The sequence below is a fragment of the Microplitis demolitor genome, chromosome 4 (genome assembly GCF_026212275.2).
Source record: "Microplitis demolitor isolate Queensland-Clemson2020A chromosome 4, iyMicDemo2.1a, whole genome shotgun sequence".
Lineage (NCBI taxonomy): Eukaryota > Metazoa > Arthropoda > Insecta > Hymenoptera > Braconidae > Microplitis > Microplitis demolitor.
The window spans coordinates 15,824,213-15,848,849 of record NC_068548.1 but is presented as its reverse complement, the minus strand read 5'-3'; the positions used below and the strand labels follow the sequence as shown (position 1 = coordinate 15,848,849).

Sequence of the window (24,637 nt, the reverse complement as noted above, 5' to 3'; positions counted from 1 at the left end):
TATACAAGGATATGAAAGATCAGTGAAACATTTTTGGAATTATAAATTAAAACAAAATAAAAAGAATGGTAAATTAAGATACACAAATCTAAAGTCAATGATTTAATGAATTAAAGACTTGGAAATTATATATATTGTTTAAAAATTGACATATTTGTCTTTTTTTTCATTACTTTTGATACTAGTTTTTTTTTCACTTTGCTCTATTAATTTATTATTAATAAAAGTATTATCAGTAACAAAAGCTTTGAGTGCAACCGCTCGGCGTTCTCGCTTAGCTTGCCTCTCTGCTACTTCTTCAATTTCATTTTCTAAATCTTGTAATCGTGCCTTTGATTGTCGTGCTCTAACGGCAGCGCTCGTATTCGAATCGGACTCTAATGTCGATACCTTGGACCACTTTATAGGAGGAGTACATTCTCTATTAGATTCTATGTTGTTACTCGAGTGACTGTTGAATGATAAATTTTTTTCCTCTTTAGTAGATTTTGACGTTTTCATAATTCTGTCATCAATATCATGATAATGTTGTTTAATTGATTCTCGTAGTTCGTCACAATGCTCAGTATCATAACTTAAACTAGCTGCATGGGCTTTAAACCGCTGCGTTGTTGAAGCAATTTCTTTAGGAAAATCATTTTTAAGCTTTAGTCGATTTGTTCGCTGTCCACGAATATCATAAACAATATTCTCCTCATCATCATCGTAGGTTCCTCCATAGAGAGAAAATGAAGGTTGTTTATTAGGTCGGGGTGTATCAGATTCAAAGTCAAAATTGTGGATGCAGTTGCGAGATCCGGATAAGTCACGGCTGCCTGTAAATCGATCAATACAAATCATACAGATGAGATGAATAATCTTCTTTATGGTCCATTTTATAATTCGTTATCCAAATGTAACCAAATTATGACGATAAAACAATGGCTAAATTTATTTAATCAAAATTTGTTTTTAATTAGTTTGTAACTCATGTTGTAAAACATTCTCTTTTGTATAATAACTTTAGTTTTGTTTTAGTAAGTTTTTCCGTATTAATTTACAAAATAATATCGAAACATATGAATAAATTAAAAGCACAATCTGTATTGAATTCGATTTTTTAAGACTGTTCAGAAAAGCGCATTTAAAATCAATAGAATAATAAAAATTTGCTTTCTTTTTTTTCATGCGATCAGAATACTAATTGATAATTTACAGTAGAATTATTATTTAATTTTCGAATCAAATGCACTGCAAAAATTCTTAAAATTCTATTTAGTTTGGACCGTTAAAATGAACACCTACCATTAAAAACTAAGTAAAACACATATTTATCGTCCGAATAAAATAACTTTTTAATTATATAAAATATGTTTTCAGATATCAGGTCTAATCGCAGGCATCAAAAAATAAAATCTTTTAAAACTAATATGATAGGGTCACTGATTCTAATGCCGGTTCCTTACAATATTATCGTCTTATGGAATCATTGCATATATATAACCACGGATATGATTTTGCAAATCGCCCAAATATTCATATTTGACTTTAGCTCAATTTTCAAAGATTGGACTTGAAATAATATCTTTTAAACTTTTAAAAATTTTTAATTTTTTGAACGAAAAATTAAAAATTTTTGCGAAGTAAAAGCTTTGGCGTTTTTTTTTTTTTTTGTACATTGATAAAGAGTAATTAATTACATACAAATAATAATTCATAGTAAATTTAGACTATTAATATCAAACGTTTTATAATGAATATTTTTGCCCAACAACTACAAGCAAATTAGAGCGTATTAAATTAAATCCAAAAAATTCGACAATCCAAAAAATTTGAGTTGGTTTAATTTTTTCAAATTCTTTAATTCATCTCTTCTCTATCCGAATGATGCATCCTCATAGTTTTTAGTCTTGTCAATCCATTTCTATCCATCATAACTGAATATTTTCAATCCAGATTTACTCATTCCATTTTTAGCACCAATGCGAATGGGATCGAACTCAAATGAATAGAAATCTACTCTATGCAATCTAATTCGTTTCAGGTTGCTGGGTGGGTTTCAACAATTTTGTTTGCCATTCAGTTAAATCGGGCCGAAATAAATTTAATTTAAAAGCAAACAGTACAGCTTTTTCGTGAAAAAATTAAAGGCTTATAAAAAAATACATTTATTTAACGTATTAATAACCAAAATCCGCAGAAATACAATTAAAGTTATGAAAGCGAATTTCCAGGCATTAACCTGAACCGTATGTTGATGATAATATTTTTTCCATATTATTAACTTTTCACTAAGGGAGGTGAAAATTTTCAAAAATTCCAGATATTAATATTTTCACCCTAATTTTAGAAAATCGAGTTTTCAGTAGGTCAACGTATTCAGGTTCTGAAGCTATTCTAACTCTTTTCAGAGTGATATCTAAGTGTCTGTATGTATCTGTGTATGTGTGTGTATAAAAGCTCCATAAATTTTAAACTAATTAACCAATTTAAATGGTTCGTGTGGCAATTGAAAGAGCATGTTAGTCATCAACTTTCCTGTGACTTTTAGATCTTCGATTGAATAGAGTCTTAAATAATTAATAGATACACACGAAAATTTCTTGCAGTTCTTTGGAATTTTCCTAAAAAAGACTTGACTAATCGGTTCCAAAATCTAATCGGCTATAAAAATTTAAAAATCGTGCTGATTGCCGTGAGAACCATTGTAAACCTCTAGAATACTATTGTTAATACATTTTTGAGCTCTTTAAGCTTGAAAGTAGTAATGTCGCACCTTCCATTGCAAAAATTCAAGTAATCAACGATAACAAAGAAAAAAATAAATAATAAAGTAAATTGTTTTTTTTTTTATTTTTAATCACCAATATCTTTTAAAATAATAATCCGATTTTGACCTTCAAGGTGACATTTGACGTAATTTTTAACTACTAACGTTCAAAAATAACTCATTAACTACACTATGAAAAATTTCCAATAAATTTTACTATGGGTGCATTGTAATACCGGACCATAAGAAAACTGGCACAAAATTTACAAGTGTCCCGTAGTAAACAGTATGCGCAGACGATACGATTGGGACCTATGCGCATACGTTTACTATGGGACGCTTGCAAATTTTGTACCAGTTTTTTTATGGTCCGGGGTTACAATGCACCCATAGTAAAATTTAATGGGAATTTTTCACAGTGTACCTCAATGATTTGGATTTACTTAGAAAAACGGCCATCCGGTAGCCGAAATGGAAGTAGATTTCTCATTCTTAGGTTATTTCAACCTTTCAAATGAAGATACCGACAAATGCTAATAAAGTACGATAAAAAATACATTATAGAGAATGAAATTATCAAAATCGTATAACACTATCGTATTATTATCATAATTAATATTATTCTCGTTATTGATATATCATATTATTTATATATTCTCAGCAAAACAAAGTTAGATACAACCACTTGAATTTAAATGTTTCCAATTTAAGAGTGTTCCACAGCAATAATATAAATTCGAATAGTTTCATGAATTAATTAAAAAGTACACGGAGAACAAAAAACTGTAACCATTGCTGCGCAGAACAGCAATCCAGTCAATGAGTGTATGTAGGCGAAAGATTAAAAATAGTAAAAGCATATTTCACTATACTTAAATTTATTCATTTGACTGGATTACTGGTCTTCGCTGTAATACTTACTTTTCTTTTTTCTCCGTATAGGAGCACAAAGGCAAGAGCTAAATTTCAATATTTTCAATAAATAAATGATCAAATTTTTGAAAAGTTGCGTCACTGGGCCCAATACAATAGTTAGATTCTTATAAAATCTATAAATAAATTTCAAAATTTGTAACATACACCCACTCCACACAAACATACAGTCAGGCATCAACTAGGAATTACTCAGAATAGCTCTCTAGAACCTCAAAACATCAAGATCTATTAGAAGTTCGAATTTCGCAAATGAACTGAAACCGATAACTTCCTTGTTTTAAAAATTTTGATTTTTTTTGTGAGGAGTTAAAAAGATTACAGTGACAAAAATTGGTACTTACAATGATTGATAGAAAAAAAAAATGTATCAAATTTTAAAAAATCGAAAAAAAAAAAAATTACAGAATACCCAAGACTGGACCGGTCTAAAAAGGTATTAAAAGAATAGTAGTTTAAAATAAAAATTTTTCAAAGAATCGAAAGATATACTCACTTTCAACAACACTAATTAAAATGTCAAACCTAAAATCTCAATCAAAAACACTTTAAATAAGTTTTTCGTACATTTTTTCGTAAAGGCAATCCAAAAACAACGATTTTGAAAAGAAAAAGCTTTAATTTGGACCATTATTACAAAATTTGTGAACAAAAATCTAAAATAAGAGCGATTTTTTTGAAAATTCGATATTTTCTTAATAAGTAATCAAAAATCTTAAAATTTACCAGAAAAACTTTTTTGAGGGTTACTTAAAAATATCAAAAAATTGAAGAAATCGAAAATCAAAATTTTTCAGACCACCTGTTTTGAGGTGGAACACTCTATATATACGTATATTTACTAGGATGGCCCAAAAAAACCGACTTTTTTTTCGAGTCTCTTATGAAAAATTGTTGGTTTACGATGTTTTAAGAAGCCTCTCCAAAAATCAGCTCGATAAAAAATTTCCAAGAGGTCACTCACGAATTTTGAAAATATCGAAAATGATCGAAATTTATTTATTTTATTTCATATTTTTGTCTTTTTTGTGGCAACAATAGTTTATATTTGTGAAATCATGACTACGCTGAAAATTTAAGCCCAAAGTTTAAATATTTAAACCTCGCTCAAGAATTTTGAATGTTTACGAGTGCTGTCTTTTGAACATTTTCGAGCGACCCTTGAATATTAATAATAAAGCTTTTCGACCATCATTAATTTACATCACAGTAAATGAAAATATAATCCGAGAAATAGAAATAATAAGTTATTTACGTACTTTTTTATTCTTTAATTCAATTTTTAGGTTTTTTCGCTTATCCAAAAGTTACCAAATTTGATTGTTTAAGACTGTCCTATATATTTTTGTTTATGCAAAAGTTATATTCTAATGAAATGTCAATAATTGAGTTATAAAAAAATTCAAAAACTAATTCAAGGTATTAGTTACATATTATATCAGTTAATATTCAAAATCCTCGGGCTCCATTTAAATATTTAAGTTTTGGGTTGAAATTTTCAATATAGAAATGAGTGTACAAGTATCAACTATTGTGCTACAAGAAAGACGAAACTTAGGAGTAAAAAATCCGAATTTCAATGATTTTTGATATTTTCAAAATTTGTCAGCGACCTCTTGAAAATTTTGTATCTAGCTGATTTTTGGAGAGGCTTCTTAAAACATCGTAAGCCAACAAATTTTCATAAAAGACTCGAAAAAAAAAAAAAATAGTCGGTTTTTTCGGGCCACCCTAATATATACTTATATATTTAACTTAACTTATATTGTTCCACAATAACAATGATCGATATTTTCTTCAGTGGTTTGTTGCTGGATTGATTATTATCGGATTTCTATCACAGCTCCGTTTTTCTATCCTATTTGTACAGGATTGAAGGTATTAAGCGTTAGCTACTGAGACTAGTACCCGGGTTCCCGTATTTCCTTATTTCTATCTATTCTTATTGTTTTTACTGTGTTATGTTGTAATTGTCAGATAAAATATTTTTAACGCAATTAGTCGGTTTTGTTAATTTCATATACTCTTAACCGCTAAATATATAATTATATAAATTTATAGCAGTTTGAATACATCAATTATTAGATAAATAATCAGCAATATTATAGATGGTTTAAAAATTATGAAGAAAATAATTTTGAGTAGTTTTATTCGAAAAATTATACGTTTTATGGATACTGAAATGACGTTTTAAAGAAATAAATACAATATACCTATAATAATAAAATTCGACAAAACAGTTAGCGTAAAAATAAATGTTTCGTTAGGTTAGATTGTGACATGTGAAGTAATGACTATGGAAAGATGTATATGACTCACCGCTATCTAATAAATAGTTACAGGAATAATTCTGTATCGTTATTATAACTATACGTATTGTTGTAGTAACGACCTACAATTATCTATACTTTAGATATAGTTCAAAGAGCTATCTTTTTCCGTATAGAGTAAAGAATGAAAAAATTGTTGAATTAAGTCAGAAAGTTGAAGTATGAAATATTCTCAAAAAATTCAGATAAAATTAATTTTGGAATATTTCGTTGATGATATTTCCCAATCCGATATTATAGAAACATGCAGTGATTGAAATAGAAATTTCTGAAATTTATCAGCATCAGTGTTTTCCAAGAAACAAACCAATTACGAGATTCGATATGGCAATCAGGGCGCTTTATCAAGTTTTAGAGCTCTTATGATTGTGAAATTTTTTATCAGTTCAGTTGTTTCAGGGATTTTTGCAAGACACAGTTTTTTACCATTTCATTTTCTAATAATATTTCTTGAACTTGCTTTCTCTTCATATTTCTTAATTATTTGAGAGTTTATTTGATTACATGATCTGGAATATTCACGAGAGTTGACGACTGATAAGTTGTGTCGAATGCCACAAAACTATCCAGATCAGTTGCTTCATCAAATAATAGAAGAAAGTTCACACACACACCTACCTACCCACCCACCCACCACACACACACACGCACACACACATCTCTGAAAATGCCAGAATAACTTTTTAGAACCTCAAAACGTCGACATCTGATGAAAACTCGATTTTTTAAAATTAGTTCTAAAGAAATAACCCTTAAATTTATTGAATACCTCAACTGTTCTTAGGAAGAAGTTAAAAATTTGATATTCCTCTTTAGTAAAAACGAGTTTTCGGCAATGTAGTTAATTACAAGTAAATAATATTTGTGCAAAGGTAACTGAATAATACATATATTTGTTCACAACTTGTTTTCTTACATTGATAAACTATCGATTAACTAATTCACGATATTCACATTCTTGAGTATTTATTTTACAATATGTATATTGACAATATTGGACACAAATTATTATACGGAACAAATCAAAACACAAAAAAAAAAGTTACAAAAGGGTATAACACTCAAAATGCAATAATCACGATGCAACCAAGAAAGCAAACAAAGATTTTGGCATACACACAGAACCGATAGATGACTGATGATAGAATAATTTCCATGATATTTATCATCGAACAATTCTACAACAATACATCCAATATTATTCGTCGACTGAGTTAACTCAAATACGCATTTTCTTTCAGAAATTTAATTTTTGAATAGATAGGTTTATAGAATTTTAAGTAGTTTTAATTTATACATAATGACTATAATCTTCGAATCGAGACCATTGATTAAATATTGCTACATGGTCTATTAGAAAATTCATAGAAAGATTATTAGCGAAGTTGAGTTAGGAATACAAAAGAATATTTAAGTTCATATTTTCAGATTTGGATTGTTAGCAAAACTATTTATAATAAATTATCTTCATAACAATCATGTTCCATAATATTCAAAACCATTTTGGAAAACGACTAAAGATGTTACCGATGTCGCTACGTCTTGCAGCAATCTCATCAGCAAATGAAGCTCTTGACTCCGGAAAGAGTGGTCGCGCACTGTATTTTCTATCCAAATGATCCATCATTGGCTTGTAGTAAGATTCTCCTTTGTCATAGTTACAGTCGTAAACACGTGTGCGCGGTCTACTTAAAATAGGTCTCGACATTGTGTGAGGTTGGTTACTCCCTTGATTCAATCAAACGTTTAGACCTACAACCATGTGGTTTCTGAAATTATAATTATAATTATTATTATTATTATTATTATTATTATCATTATTAATATTATATATATATATATATATATATATATATATATATATATATATATATATATATATATACACACGATTTAACGCGCCGTTCTCCAACGATAGCGTCTACAATTTTACACCGATCGTAATGAAACTTAGTATACTTATACTATGGACGATACCTTGGATGAGTTCGAAGATAAGCCAAATTGGCCGATAAATTTAAAAGTTATGGTTAATTGAAATCTTGTAAAATTTACAAAAAATAATTGTTCACCGATTCAACCAGATGTAACTTTTGAACGGAAAAGAGATAGAATACTCTTGAATATTCTATCTGAAAGCTCGCTCAATCGCCTTCAATTTTCACTATGCAGCTCATTGATTTGACCACTTTTTCTAATAGATAAATGGTTTTAAAAATTTACAAAATATTATAAAAACTAATTTTATGCAGGTTGTCACTTTGACTATCACCACAGTTTTAAACCGATCGCCTCGAAACTTAGTGTGCGGTTTCTGTGGTTGATTACCTTGATCAAGTTGGGAAATGAGCTCAATCGGTCGATTAGTTTAGAAGTTATAGCATTCCAAAATTTTTAAAAGGTTAAAAATTCATATTTTTACTTATTATTTCTTCGATATTTTTGGAATATTATAACTTATCGACTTTCTATAAAATTAATCTGAAAGTTCTCCAAATAAGCTTTAATTTCCATGCCTATATATTTGTCAAGACCAATGAAATGTCTTATCTTACCACTCATTAAATGAAATTTTACTATTGCATAGCTTCTCCTACTTTTAATAGATTCCATAGAGTCCTAACTACTGTATTCATTAGTAAATTTATGAAACTGATTGAATTAATATTATCGATGTGTAACAATCACAAAATCTAAACATCTTAATTCAAGCGTGTAAATCCAATTGCAAACCTCGAACACGAAGCGGAGAGGTTGTGCTTTATAACGAAATTGTCAAGGTCACGCGATTTTTTCGCATTAAACTGTATATATTATCATATCAGAGTTACACGTTATAAAAAGCACATTTATCTACAGAGGAAACACTAATTAATAAGACTGATACTTTCATTAAGTTGTCCGATACGTATTATAATAAAAAAAAGTTCAATAAAAAATATGTATCGTGGACGTCAGTTAGTCTGTAGTCTAAAAAAAGTCTGTGGTACGGATATCTCGTGAACGGCTTGACAACATGACTTTATTTATTTTTTTTTTTTCACTGTCATCAGAATTATGCAAAGAAGGTCCTTTTCGAAAATCACTACTGTTGTCCCTCTCATTTTTTTTATAATAAATCATTTCGGTTAAAACTCGCATCATGTAAACAAACACACACTGCAGCCATTTTTTTATTTTATCGGGAATGTTTTTTTTTTATCATCGAACTTTGCTGATATCATTAAGTTCTACTTTACAATTTTTTATATATATTCTTCACATTTTCATAATTGTATTTTTTATATATTTTTTTATATTTTTATAAATAAATTTTTTTATATATGCTAGGATATATTTTTATTATATTTAAAATATATAAAATATATACGAAAATTGGCCATTAGTTAGCTATTTAAAATATACTTTTTATACATATTATATATATATATATATATATATTTTATGAATCTTTATCTTATTTTTTTGGTATAAAAAATATATTTTTTTTAGAAATTTTTTTCATGGGGGTATCATCCAACAGTTCCTATAACTACTTTTGATAGTCAACGTAACTACGCTGACAATGTAGTGATTATATTCACCACGTATAAATAGTTTCTCCACTTACTAATAGGTAGATCGATTGAACTACGATACGTGACTTTTATTAACATTGAAATTGTGTTTATTAAAACCACTGTTAAATAATTCGCCTGATGTATTAATTAGACTGTGTCAAAAAAAAAATTATTTTTTATTTTAATTAAGTACATCTCAAAAGTTACTTTAATAAATAAATAAAATTCTCCCAAAATTTCAGCTCTATATCTCAAAAATTAAGCTGATGCATGGAGGGGGGAGGGGTCCTTTCCCATTTAAAATACATTGAAAAGGATTTGTTTTTTATATTTTGTAAATAACTATGTCAAAAAATTTTTTTTTCGATTTTGAAACTTAGTGTCTTATAGAAAATTGAATTCTCTACAAAAAAGATCTCTTCTGTCATACGCTTAAAGTTGATAGAAAAAAAGTTATGGGAGTTGAAACTTAGGAAGAAAAAGTCGAATTCTCAGGATTTAAAAATTTTTGTTTTTTATTCGTTAACTAGCAGGAATTTTTTTTACCATTTTGCAATTACCTAAAGGGCGTAAATAGCAAAAACCTTAATTTTCGATTTCAATTACAATAGCATGTTGTAGCATTAAAGAAAAAACGAAAAAATTTTTCCTCTTCCCATCTTAAAAATTCGACTTTCTCCCCCTAAGTTTCAACGTCCGTAATTTTTTCTTTATTAACTTTTAGCGTATGACACAAGAGACCTTTTTTGTAGAGCATTTAATTTTCTACAAGATTACTGAATTTGAAAATTGAAAAAAAAATTTTTTGACATAGTTATTTACAAAATAGAAAAAACGAATTATTTTCATTATATTTTAACTGAGAAAGGGGACCCCCCCCCCCCCGTGCACCAGCTCAATTTTTGAGATGTAGGTCTGAAATTTTAGGAGTTTTTTTTTTTTATTAAAGTTACTTCTGATATGTATTTAATTAAAATAAAAAATATTTTTCTTTTTTTTTGATACAGTCTAGGTATTCACGATTATCGGAAATTTGAAAACAAACGTGCAGTTAAGAATACTAAGATAAAATTATTATATTGAAATATATAGGATTAAGCGATCATAATTATTACTTATTTAAAGAATAATTTCTGTATTTTTGGACCATTTCAAGTTTTTCTCGGTGCTTTTATTAAGAAAAGCGATTTGGAACGATTCCAAAAAAAAAAAAATTTTAATACTTTTTAATGCTTTTGAATACTTTTGAATCGCCCTTCTAATGGGAGTTTAACATTGCGAATTGTTTTGAATCCTTTCTTTCAATCAGAGTAAGATCGTAACTCTATTTGGAAAATAAAAAATATTAATAGATTTTATTCTCCGTGTTGTATACCTCGTACACTGAGAGAAAATTCGATAGTCATGGTAACTAAAAAGCTTCAACTATTTATAATTAATTTCTTATTCTATTTTCTATAGTAATATTCGTTATAACTATCGATAATAGAAATTAATTATTCGTTAATTGCTGAAACATAATAAAATTTGTTGTTACTGTTAAAATTTGATAATGATTAAAATTTTTTATCCCAAGCACTAAAATGCAGTTAAAATTAAATAAATTTTAAGTAATTACAGCAACTTTTTCGTCAGTTCAAATAACTAAAAAATTTGTTCAATCGTGAGTGTTGATTCATATAGTTAATAATAAATAGCTATTCTTATTATTGAGTTAATTGCTAAAACTAAAATTTTTTAGTTGAAGCTTTATCGCACTATAACTTTATAGTTCATTTAACTAAACGAATTGGTATTAATGAAAAAGAACAACGTTATTGGAAATATTTAATGTTATTATTTTTATATTGTTGATACAAATCTAGTGTATAAGTCAACTAGGCATTTGTGATCAAGTGAACAATAATTTTAGTTATCACGATTAGAAGATTTTATTTATAGTATCTATAACTTTTATTCTGTTCTAATTTTATATTTAGATTAACTAGTAATATTAAAGTTAATGAATGAAAACAAGTTAGTCTTGGTAACTAGTATTATATTTTTTACTTTCAATATAATATCATAACTAGAGATATTATATCGAGTTTTTCATACATAATAAAGAATTCGAAAAAACTATATCGATAATACTTTGTAGGAAATGAAAATGTCTACAAAATAGATCCCATGATATTTAGTGATAAGTCTGATAGTTTCGCTGAAAAAGTAAAAAGATCTCAAAATTTAATATAAATTCGACTTCAACCTCAAATATTTTGAACAAATGGAATTATTAAAGAATGATAAGAGACGTTTTTTGTAGAGTATTTAATTCCTTACAAAAATACATCTGTTGATTTTTTCTATGAAGTATCGTTAGCTAGTTATAAAAATCAGAAGACGCAAAAAAAATTTTTTCCATGTTATTCTTATAGAAAATAGAAAAGTGCAATGCGGAACCTTTTAATGTTAAGAGCTCAAATTTTCACAGGTGTCTTTTTATATCTAAATGAAACTTTTGAACCTGTTTCCGAAAAGAAAAAAAAAATTTGTTATTGTTTGAATCACCCTAGTGTATATGTTTATTTTGTAAAGTACATTTTTGTATGTCATTATTTTGATATATCACAGCAGTTATCACTTGTAAACGTGGAAATAGAATTTGATAAAAGAAGGTAGTGAGATAAGAATACATGAAGTTAAATAAAATAGTTCCTCTTTTCATTTTGATATTAGAATGTTGCATGTTTCTAATAATGTATGCGTAATAATATTAATTTTGCATCATATTATTTCATATGACTGAAAATATTGTACGTAGTATCTGTGTTATATCTATTTGAGACTTAGCATTATGAAAGATAGTTGGTGACGCAGTCATTATTATTATTGTAATTATTATTATTATTATTATTATTATTATTGTTATTTTTTTAAAAATATTTTCCTGTATTTTGTAACGTAACTTAGTTATAAAATTGAGAAAGACGAAAACACTAAAGAAGAAGGCGAGTTACAATCTACCAATAAGTAACTAGCGAGGCTGTAGCTTGACGTTAAAATAGCTCCGATCTAATTCGGTACCTGTAGACTGCCACTGTGATATATTTCAATTCAGCTTATGATAGCTAGGCAGCCAATGTATGATTTAATAACAGTAAAAAATTCAATTGTAGGTTTTTTTTATCTTTAATCAAAACTTTCTAAAACATAAAAAAGCAACTGAATTACATAATTTTTAGTTCAAAGCAGGTTTGACAATTCAGAATAACGTAAAACTATCTAGTTGCTAATTATTGTCCATTTCAAAAGAAATATTATTAAACCGGAACTACTGTACACATTAATGATTTTTATTTATTTAATATTTAACTAGCTGGAAATTTTTCTAATAATATTTCATTCTTTGTTATTTATTTTATTGGGCTATAGATAACAGATGAAAAACCAGTTTTATTTTTCAGAAGACGACTTTCTATTTCTCATTGAAATCGACTAAATCATTATCTGTATTAAAACATAACAACTTTGCGATTTTGTGATTTTGTCTTTTGTTGATATTCACTCATTATTGTATGTCAGTTAGTAAAAGTAATAGTAGTACAAAAATTATAATTTTTATAATTTATTGTTATCTACGTTGTATACTACGTTGTAAAAGATTTGACAGTATAGTCACATTGCTCTTAGTCTATTGCTGCATCATTTATATTACGTGAATAATGTCCTCAAAACAGAAGCCATAGCAAAGAACTGATCAAATCAGATTTATTTCATATCGTCGATGTCAAATTTATTTTACAATTCTTGATTATACCATGCATAACTCTGAAATCAATGAAATTATTATAAAACTACTTATTTATATTTTGTGATGGTTTCACTCTAAATATAGTATCGACAATTTAAGTTAGGAATTATTTTAAGGAATTGAAATACCAGCTGAATTTGAATCCACCAACATACAATAGCAATCTTACGTTCATGTTGACTCTAATATTACTGAAGATGGATATATGATCCTTATTCAGTATATGAAATCTTGTTAAAGTTTATACCAATGAAGATATTAATATATTATTTTAGTAGGAATGAAATTTATGTATATCATCGTATAATATGCTCAACATAATAGTAAAGCTGAGATAAAGAAGCACTTACCTATGCTATCGTTGTTTTTCTCCAGAGTCTATTTCTTCAGATGTGATGTCTACGGAAGTGTTAACGCGACTCTAACGGACGTCGCGACGCTTGCTTCCATTTTCCCACTCCCTTGTCATTACCCCTTCCAGTAGAACTACATAAATAATTACCGAAATAATTTCTATAAAAATTTCCTATTTGTTTCTTTTTGGGTATATTGCTTTCATAGAAAAAAGTTACAGATTGCTATCAAATATTTATCAGCAAAACATTCTAAACCAGAACTGATAGATAGCATTCTCCGTAGTCTCGTCTCGAAACGACTTATTGTGTTTTATAAATAATAAGCTCAAATATTTCTCTATAGATTATCATATTTATTTTCATTTTAAACTTTTTGTTTATTATTAAATTCTAAAATAATCTGCTATAGTAAAGGTTTCAGCTGTTATTTTTATTTTAACCATGATATAAACTAGATCGTGACGACAGACCGATTTACTTTTAGAACAGCCGACTTAACATACATTTAGCCTGAACAAACCTAGTAAACATTTGCACTAAAAAGTAACACAATTATGATATTTATCATGAATATATCTCTCAGATAAAAAAGTTTTTCAGATTTAAATCAATCTAAGTAGATTTACACTAGTCCCAAAAATTAAGGGATAGAAAATAAATTCGAAATTTTTGAAAATTCGAAATATGGACCTCGAATTTCTTTATCATGCATGGTTCCGGAGTAATCTTAAGAAAACCGACGATAAAAAAACTTTCAAAATTTTTGCTCGTCTTCCAACAAGTCTATGGGCTTCAATAAATTTTTTCGGATAGTCTGACTTAATGACTCTTAGAAAATTTTATGCCCTTCAATTTGAGGGCCTCAAAAAGTCTCTACAACGATTTGGCGCCGCGTTATCATTGACCAAAGCAAAAATTCCATTTTGGCTTTGATAATCAATTACTCCGGACGTATTGGTCGTATAGAGAATGAAAGTAGGTTTTTGAAAACTGGAGAACATTCTCTGTAAGACAAAATTAGTGGCTTTTGATGAAAAAATTTTTTTTGAAGCGATAATGTTTATTAAAACACAGGTAAAAATTCGCATAATTAAGGATATTCGGAAATCTCGCTATAACTTTAGATATAACGGATGAACGGAGCTTTAAATTTATCGATTTTGCCAAAAATCACAATAATTGGTAGTTTCTCGGTTTTTGTTCATTTTTTCGATTTCAAAATGTTTTTTTCACCAATAATTTTGATATCTTCGATGAAAAAGATTGATTGTCGAAAAAATTTGGAAAAAAAAAAAAATTTTTAAAAAAAATTTTTTTTTTCAAAAACTTTTTTTTTTCTTTCAAAAAATTTTTTTTTGTTGTATCCGCAATGATTTATCATTATGAAAAACAATTCCTCTTTTAAACAAAAATTGTAAACAATTTTTTTTTTTATGGTGTTTTCATGGTGAAATCAATCAGAAATCTAATTTTTTAAGAGCTTAACATCGAAATGAGAATAACTTGTGAACAATTTGGAACTGTGAAAAACTTTATTCATAATAATTTGTAAGAAATAAAATTATCTACAAAAAGTTCTAATGACATTTTTGATAAGACTGATAGTTTCGCCGGAAAAATAAAAAAATCTCAAAAGGCCCTAGGGCTATAAGCATGGTGAATTTGCCCTCGAAAGGTATAGGCTTGATACTGCGAGGATTTTTAGGTACTAATAAGATATTAAAATCCTGAGAGTTTCAGCTTTTGAAACCAATCGGTCTTCGAGAAAAAGCCAAATATGTAAAAATCAGATAAAATGAATATTCTCAGAGACTATTTTATCGATTGACTTATACTCGGGATATGTTTTGGGGGTCGATAGTAGCTCCTCGGAAAAAAATTGGGAGCTTGATCGGTCGACAACAACCTCGAAAAAAATTATTTTTTAATTTTAATTTCGACTTTTCACGATGTTACGGTTCTGGTACAATTATGAAATAATTTTTTTTGGATTCCTCATCCAATTTCCTATGGACTTAAGTGCTTTTAAACTTTTTAAAAAAGGTACGCTATATAAAAAAAAAAATAAAAACCACTTTTTAATTAATTATGTAGTTTTTTTTTTGCAGTAATATTAAAATTATTTTTAAATTGTCGCTTTTAGTCATTGAATATGGTATGTTATCGACTCAGTTGTCTTATGTGCAAAAAGGACCGCACGACCGACGCGCCCACTGGCGTATTTGGTCGTATATACAACAGCTGACAAAAGCGTTATTTATGATCTGAATCTGAGAGATTGTCTGTTTACATTTTATTTATTAAGCTAATAAAATGACTCCAAATAAAACAGTCAATGATAAGTGTTGCATTTGCTCAAAAATAGTAAAGAAAGTTCCGGGAACTCCTAAAACTTTATTAACAGAACAAGACATTGATGAGTTTTCTGCAGTATTTGATGGTGAATTTTTTACTGGTGATATTGTTTGTGGTAAATGTCGTGTAGAGATGTATAAAAAAAGAAAATTTGAACCGGTGGTTATTGATGCTGAAGATGGATCTAAATCTATCGTTAGTGGAATGTTAGAACGAACGGAGTCTAGTCTGTCACACATGACATTGTCTCAGTTAAGTTCAGATGATCTTTCTTTTAGAGTCAACATTACTCCTACCGATTGTACAGAGTACATTGAGATTCATATGAAAAGAACTATTTCAACTCATCGATACTGTTGTCTTTGCGGTAATACTAGTGACTTAATTATTATTCCTCAAAAAGCCCGAATGCAGTCATTCATTAAGCGACGAGTCTTCATACCAGATGGAAATCGATGCTGTCGAAATCATTTAATAAAGAAATTTTTAAATAAAGAAGCTTCGTGTTTTGACTGGTTTAAAATGGGAAAATGTGATTGAGTTGCGGAATTGATTAGTTTCAATGAGAAATACTGATACTCGAAGTGTAACTCAAGCAATAATAGTGTTTTTGGTTAAGCCTCGCACAGGTAATTCAAATAAGTTAATATCTACAATCTTGGATATTAACGAAGAGCAGTTAGTGTCAAAGTATTGTGCGCAAGTCATCCAATCTTTCGAAAAAGACATTTTACCTTCGCGTTTTGGTTTAAATGCAGTATCTAGGGCTGATTTTATTGAGAATCATACATCTTCAGTTGCTATGAAACTTCACAATGATTTGAATGATAAACTCATTTTAATTTGTGATGGGACTTATGCTCGTCATGAGAAAAGTTCTAATAATTACCAAAGAAAGTCATATTCTGGTCAAAAAAAAGCCACTATGTAAGCCATTCACGATTTGCACAGCTGATGGATACATAGTTGATATGTTGGGACCGTATTATGCTAACCAAAATGATGCTACTATAATGCGGGATATCATAGATAATCCTGATGGTATATGTCATTTATTAGAACCTGGCGATGCATTTGTGGTAGATCGAGGATTCCGTGATGTGAAAGGATACTTGGAAGAAAAAAATTATAAAGTATTAATGCCAGCACTCAAAGGAAAACAAAATCAGTTAACAACAGCTGAGTCTAACGCTTCAAGAAATGTAACAAAAATTCGTTGGGCTGTAGAAGCAGTTCATGGGATGTTAAAACAAAAATATCATTTACTCGATCAAAGAATTGACAACAAAATGCTTCCTAGGGTTGGAAGTTTTTTTAAGATTGCCTCATTTTTGCGTAAAATGTATAGTAAGCGTCTTACTTTCGACTCAGAGTTTTTGGATGAAGTCATCGAAACAATGAAATCGCAAAATAATGTAGTAAATACGTTAGCTGAAGACGTTCAAAAAAATGGCTAGCAGCGAAAAAAATTGCCGTTTCAAACAATTTCATCTGAAACTCTTGAAGACTTTCCGGAAATGACAGAAAATGATCTGCGTATTTTTTTCACTGGTTCCTATCAATTGAAACAGGTTGTTTCCTATTTAGCAGAAATGCTTGATGAAACAGGTAATCTCACTATTCAATATGTGAAAGAACAGTCAAATATACTCAAAATTCAAGTTCAATCCAGACACATTAATAGAAAGGTTTATAGATGTTTTATTGAGTATAAAAAAAAAGCTATTGGTCCAAAAAGCATATTGAGGCATAGTTGTGAGTGTGCAAATGGTCTGAGAACAATTGGATGTTGCTGCTGTTGTTTACTATTTATCACACGGGAGATATTTAACAAAGATTTTAAGGCCTGCTGAAATACTTAGCAAATTATTTGATAGAGACAGTATTTCACCTGTGATTGAAGAAGATAGTGATGAAGACTGATAAAATATGATTATACATTTTTTTCCTCAAGTATATCTTTCATTTGATGTTACGTATTTATAATTTACAAACTAAAATCTATTTCCTGTTTTATATGTGTATAATGTTTATAATGTTTTAGTTGATATTATATGATATGACAAAATTTAACTGCTGATGCAGAGATTATTTTTGCAAATAACATTCAAGAACATATAAAAACTAGAAAAACAATGATTCACACTTGAAACATGAAAATAAAGTAAATATTTGCTTAAAAAGTGGTTTTTATTTTTTTTCTATATAGCGTACCTTTTTTAAAAATTTTGAAAGCACTTAAGTCCATAGGAAATTGGATAAGGAATCCAAAAAAAATTATTTCATAATTGTACCAGAACCGTAACATCGTAAAAAGTCGGAATTAAAATTAAAAAGTAATTTTTTTCGAGGTTGTTGTCGACCGATCAAGCTCCCAATTTTTTTCCGAGGAGCTACTATTGACCCCCAAAACATATCCCGAGTATAAGTCAATCGATAAAATAGTCTCTGAGAATATTCATTTTATCTGATTTTTACATATTTGGCTTTTTCTCGAAGACCGATTGGTTTCAAAAGCTGAAACTCTCAGGATTTTAATATCTTATTAGTACCTAAAAATCCCCGCAGTATCAAGCCTATACCTTTCGGGGGCAAATTCACCATGCTTATACCCCTAGGGCCTTTACTATCAATTTGACTTAACCCGGGAAAAAAAATCGGTCTGTCGGTTGACCCTGCGGGCCAGCCCCAAAACTTCGCGCTGTTTTCGACCTCAAAGAGCTCGAAAACATTAGTGTAGATATATTTTCGAGCTCTTCGAGCTCGAAAATGCTATCACATGCAATTGTTTTTTTATGATCTTTTCAAGCTCTAACAAGTTACCTGTTATGCTGAAGTTTGAAAATTTAAGAATCGAAAATCATCAATGAAGCGGTTTTTAAAATTTAGTTCCTGATTTTGTTCAGTAAAATAAGTGTATTGAGGCAGAAATCAATGTCGGGGTTCAAAATCAAGATTTAAATAAATTTTGACTCATGTCAGAAACAATAAAATATGAAATATCCGATAAAAATATTAAAAACTACGTTTTATCGATTTTTTTGTTGATAATATGATTTAAACTAAGAACCAAGTTCGATGACATTATATGATCGAAAAAAACCATAAAAAAGATGAGTTGGTATGATATCAGGCACATTTTAGTACGTTATATTCTGATTTATCCGGAACAAATAACATAAAATGTTATTTTTTTAACTTTTCAACGCCGATATCTTTTGAACTAATCAATCGATTTTGATAGGTGACGTGGAAATCGGCGCGTTTTATTCAGTTCTAGAGCTGATTAAAATTTGAAATCGATCGCCTCAGTTGTTTCGGAAATATTAAAAAAAAACCGTTTTTCACCATTTCTTTTTCCCGCGATAACTCTCGAACGAATTATCCGATTTCGATGTTTGAGATGGCAATCGACGCGTTTTATTGAGTACTAGAGCTGATTAGATTTTGAAGTCGATCGTATAAGTCGTTTTTGAAAAATCAATAAAAAACTAAAAAAAAAAATTTTTTTTTTTTTCGTAATTCGCAAATATTTTCGAGTCTATTCGATCAAATAATCTGAAATTTTCAGGAAAGTTGAAGGCCAACAAGCTCTTTCGATTGCCACCTCAACCATCCAAATCGATTCATTAGTTCAAAAGTTACAAAGAGTTTACATACATACACACACACACACACACACACACACACACACACTCGGACATCATTCTGAAAATAGTCAGAATAGCTTCCTAGGACCTCAAAACGTCGACATCTGATGAAAACTCGATTTTCGAAAATCGGGGTGAAAACAATAACTTCCCGAAAATTTTGAAAATTGTCGATTTTCTTAGCGGGAAGTTAAAAATTTAGATCTGTTCTGATCAAATTAGATCAAATTAGAGAAGATAAAGCTGATCTCATATGGAATATGAAACGTTTACTTTTAATTTTAATGGCTTCAATCCTATATATTTTATACTATTGTGATATATTTAATATATTTTTAATCAGGAATATCAATTTCTATTAGGATAGATAAAAAACAGATCTATTTAGATCTAGCGAATTGAATCAAATTTGATCTGAGCAGATCTAAGAGTGTTTTTTATTTATCTTGATCTGTTCAGATCCAAGCAGATCTATTCTGATCAGAGTAGATCTAATTTGATCTAAACAGATCTGGCCAAAATGCAGATCGAATTTGATCTGAATAGATATAAATTTTTTTTCCCGGGAAGGCTTTAATAACTTTTGAACAGTGGGATTTATCAAAAAATGATGGGAGACTTTTTGTAGACCGTTTAATTTCCTACAAATAATGTATTGTGCATAAAAATCCGTTGATTAGTTTGGGAACTAGAAAATTCTAAAAAAAAAAATATTTTTCCCGTGTTATTTCAATGGAAAATTGAAAAATGGATTGAGGCAAACCTTAATATCATTATTAAGAGCCTAGATTGGTGCCAAAATTTTTATTTTTAGTTATATTTCCAATTTTTGTACCCCATAAAAAAAATTGTTTGTTTTTTTGTCACACCCCAATATATATATATATATATATATATATATATATATATATATTAGGCTGCTTCGTTTCCGGCGAAAGTATTCTTTTTGTTGCTCATCAATCAAAATATTGTTTTTAATGCTAAAACAAAAATTCCTGTCAAGTTTGAGCTCTTAATTCTAATCCTAAGTACTTTCCATTTGTTTTCAAAGATTTCCCATTTAAAATACATGTAAATTAAATTACTTTTTTTTTTAACTTTCTAATACTCAGCTGTGTTTAATGATATCGAAGCGGTTTTGGTCGCAAATTATAGGGCATTTAGTGTTCTTCAAAAGTGCCCTTAGTATCTTAGCTGTAATTCCAGCTGTTTCACTGATGTCTGCTGAGGAAGTCATTTTTCGTATTAAATTGACTTTTATTGGCTTGCAGAACGTAAACCAATGAATACACACTAAAAATTTAGATAGAAATTTAATAGGAAATTTTATTCCCTTCAAAAAAAGCCTATAAGTCAAGTCGCTAAAGTCCATAGTTTCCGAGATAATATTAAAAAAAAATGACAATTGCTATTTTATTATTTAAATTATTCAAATTCCTATAACTCGGAAACTTCAGTCCCTGAGGGGAGCACACATTCTCTTGCAGTGAAACAACCGCACGGTGGTAGCCTACATCTGGAAGGAAGGGGGCACCAAATCATTCACCTCAGCCGAATCTGCAGTTGTCAGAACCTACGTATCACTAGACTGCAGAGATCGGTCAACCGCATTTACGGATGCCTTTCGCCAAACATGGGAATTGAGGCTGGCTTGGCTGTTTCCACCTCCCAGCTTGATCCCAAGAGTACTAGCTCATTTAAACAAGAGCCAGGGTCAGTTCCTACTAATAGCTCCCAGATGGGAGAAGACATTCTGGCTTCCGGATCTAACCACCAGGAGTTTAGAGCCACCTCTAACGATCAAGAATCTAGAGAGGGCGCTGATAGACCTGACAACGGGCAAGTCACCTCCACAGATAGAGCTACTTACACTGCAAGTGTGGAAGATTGCGTGTAGGGATCAGCGACCACAAAGTGGGAACCCCAGGAAAGAGATCTCATCAAGTTGAGTTGGAGAGCTTCCACGTTAGGGTCATACAAGGCCCCAATCAACAGATAGATCGCGTGGTGTCGGAAAAACAGGGTAGATCCGGGTTCTCCAGAGGGTGCAGATTTGGCTAGATTTTTGGTAGGTCTCCACATAAGAGACGGTTTGGCATACAGCACTATCTTAGTACACAAATCAGCGGTGGCAACGTTTTGCTCAGGAAAAAAAGCTAGTGATCTCTCGTCAAACTTTTTGGTTTGTCAAGCCTTGAAGGCTATCTCCATCGCCAGGCCTAAGGAAATAGTCACCAATTTGGGAGATGAGGTCCCTGTTCAGGTGGTTAACCGCAGAGTTACCAAAACTTACCTTGTTCGAGGTCGCACGAAGAGCAGCGACTATACTATTCGTATTCATGATTTAACGTTGCTGAAGATTTCAGAAGAGCATGTGACCAATCTAGGGGAAAAGATCATTTTTTGGCTTGCCTTCGGATCAAAAACCGACAGAGTGAGCTTCAAGCAATCTGGTTGGAGATTAACGAAAAATAAGAATATTCGAATATGTCCAGTAATGTGGACCAGAACCTGGATAAAGTTGTCAGAAAAAAGGCGAGGGGGTAGTAACCTGGATAACCTCTTCATATCTCTATCAGGTCCCGTCAGGGCGGCTTCGCAGACAATGATAGCCGGCTGGATACGCACAGTCCTGAAGGATGCGAAAATTCTTCGCAGTTCTTCGCAAAGTTCTTAATTCTTTAATTTATAACTTTTTGCATATCATTATTACTTTTCAATATTCTTATTAAATTATCAATAATTTATTATCTATTATTATATTTATCTTAATACAATTACTGCATACTTTTTAGAGGAAGGTGAAAATGTAGTGCAAAGCTTAAATAAACATCACGTTACAGGATTTCCTAAATAGTTCTTTACAACCCGAAAACATGTTAATTAACTAGAGATAACAATATTAACCAAGTTAATTTCAGCATCACATAGCATTGAGGTGATCACCAACAGAAAACAAACAGGTCTCTCATAGGGATGCCGTGTATCGGCTCGAAGGAATATAATAGGGGTGTTTTGAACTACAACAAAACACTTATTATATTCCGTAGCCGATACACGGCATTCCAGTGAAGCGCTTACTGGATGAGAGCCGCTATGAGGGAAAACGCGGGCTAGTCCGCGCTTGTGGGTGATCACGGGGCATAGAGGGGCAAGGGCCTATAACAAATTCCAGAAGATGGCGTAAATGTACGACGACTTAAGGCCAGTACACAACAGCTTCTCTCTCATAGAGATGCCTTGTATCGGTTACGGAATATAATAAGTGTTTTGTTGTAGTTCAAAACACTCCTATTATTATTAAGTTTAATAGTATTATTCGGTGGACTCGAGCTAATTATCATACCATATACTTGGACGGAGCTTACGACAAACATTTCACTTCGGGGTCTTCAACTATTTTAAAATTATTATTGATATCATACTTTTCAAGTATACACTTTTTTTAAATTTTAACATTATCAAGTAATTTAATAGCATTTAATTTGTTGACGATTTGTGGTAAGGGCCTCGCTGTAGACTGTACCAAGTTTTTTAAGCTTCCTATGTAATTTTCACCCCAGAACGATGAATAATCACACAATGGAGTCTGAAGATGCCTAACATCATCCGCCACATGTAATAAGTTATGAAAATTCATAACTTGACAGGCTTGCCCAAAAAATTTTGGCATTAAAATGAAAATTTTTTTTAATAATTTATCAGTTAAGTCTACATTTAAAACTGCTAACTCATCACTGCACAGGATTCGACAGATTAAGTGTAATAATAAAAAATGTTTGTATGCTGCAGTATCCAGAACAAATTTTAAAATAATAGGTCCACCATATAGTAACATGAAACAATATTGAGTGGCTTTCCAAAGAGATATTTCGCCAACATCAAATATCTTTCGTTGAAATTCATTTGGCACATACTCACTAATCGAATCCATCAATTTCTTAAAAACCTTACGATTTTCTGGCTTCAGTCTAGCAATATTACCTTTTTCTACTCGTTTTACCAATATATATTTGGTTGCACCTAGAAAAAGCCAATGCATTGAATCCAAAACTACGTCTTTGATAGCGTCGAATCCAGGAATTTTGAGAAAAGGACTCATATCATTCTCTAGATGGTGTTCCGGCTGGGTTTTATCAGTAAAAGATTTCTTAGTGCGTTTCTCACAGTCAGTATTAGGATACATACGTTTTCTTTCCTTGGTAATACCTTGAACAATACAACTTTCACATCCATAAAATGCTATAGGGCCTTTTATGCATTTTAAATAAACTTGAGCTTGACCGTCAGCGATTAAAGCTACTAATTTAAAAGAGTAAACTTTATCATGTATTTTTACTATATTATTCGTTACCAATTTAACTTCATTAACAAAAACATCGACTAAACTACCAACATCACTAGACTTTGCATCTCCATAAAATAATCCGACAGTAAAAGGTGAGCATACATAGTTCTTATGATTAAGTTGCACAAAAATAGGACATAATTGACCTTTAGTATTTTTATATACTTTCATACCATCAATAAAGGCAAAAATTTCGATTTCATCTTCGTTGAATATGTGTGGATCAATTCGGTTCTCCAAACCGTTCAATATTCCTGAATATAAGTACTGACCAAAACTGCCAATTTTTGTTAATACTGGCGATTAATTAATTGAGTGTTTGTAGCCTAAGAGCACATAAGCTTTTAGTGGAAACATTTTATAACCTACACCTATTAAACCTGCTAAAAGCTCATCTACTGTTGTCAAAGCCAACTTATCAATGTTATTAATTATCCATTTCACAATCTTAGCGTAGAAACTTGTATCTATGACAGGTTGATCGTGGATATTATTGTCATCAGCTTTATCATTTGTTTTATTTCTTGGATTTATTATTACCTCGACACGAAAACTGCCAGATG

At 30.1% G+C, this 24,637-nt stretch overlaps 1 protein-coding gene across 1 annotated transcript; it reads right to left on the bottom strand.

The window, feature by feature from the left end:
- Nucleotides 1–48: 48 nt before the first annotated feature.
- LOC103571649 (uncharacterized) lies at nucleotides 49–13,945 on the bottom strand. Its single transcript, XM_014442850.2, has 3 exons — nucleotides 13,716–13,945; nucleotides 7,540–7,781; nucleotides 49–815 (listed from the first exon to the last, which is right to left on the bottom strand). Exons 2-3 carry the CDS (start codon nucleotides 7,718–7,720, stop codon nucleotides 139–141), a joined length of 858 nt encoding a protein of 285 aa, XP_014298336.1. The 5' UTR covers nucleotides 7,721–7,781; nucleotides 13,716–13,945; the 3' UTR covers nucleotides 49–138.
- Nucleotides 13,946–24,637: the final 10,692 nt, after the last annotated feature.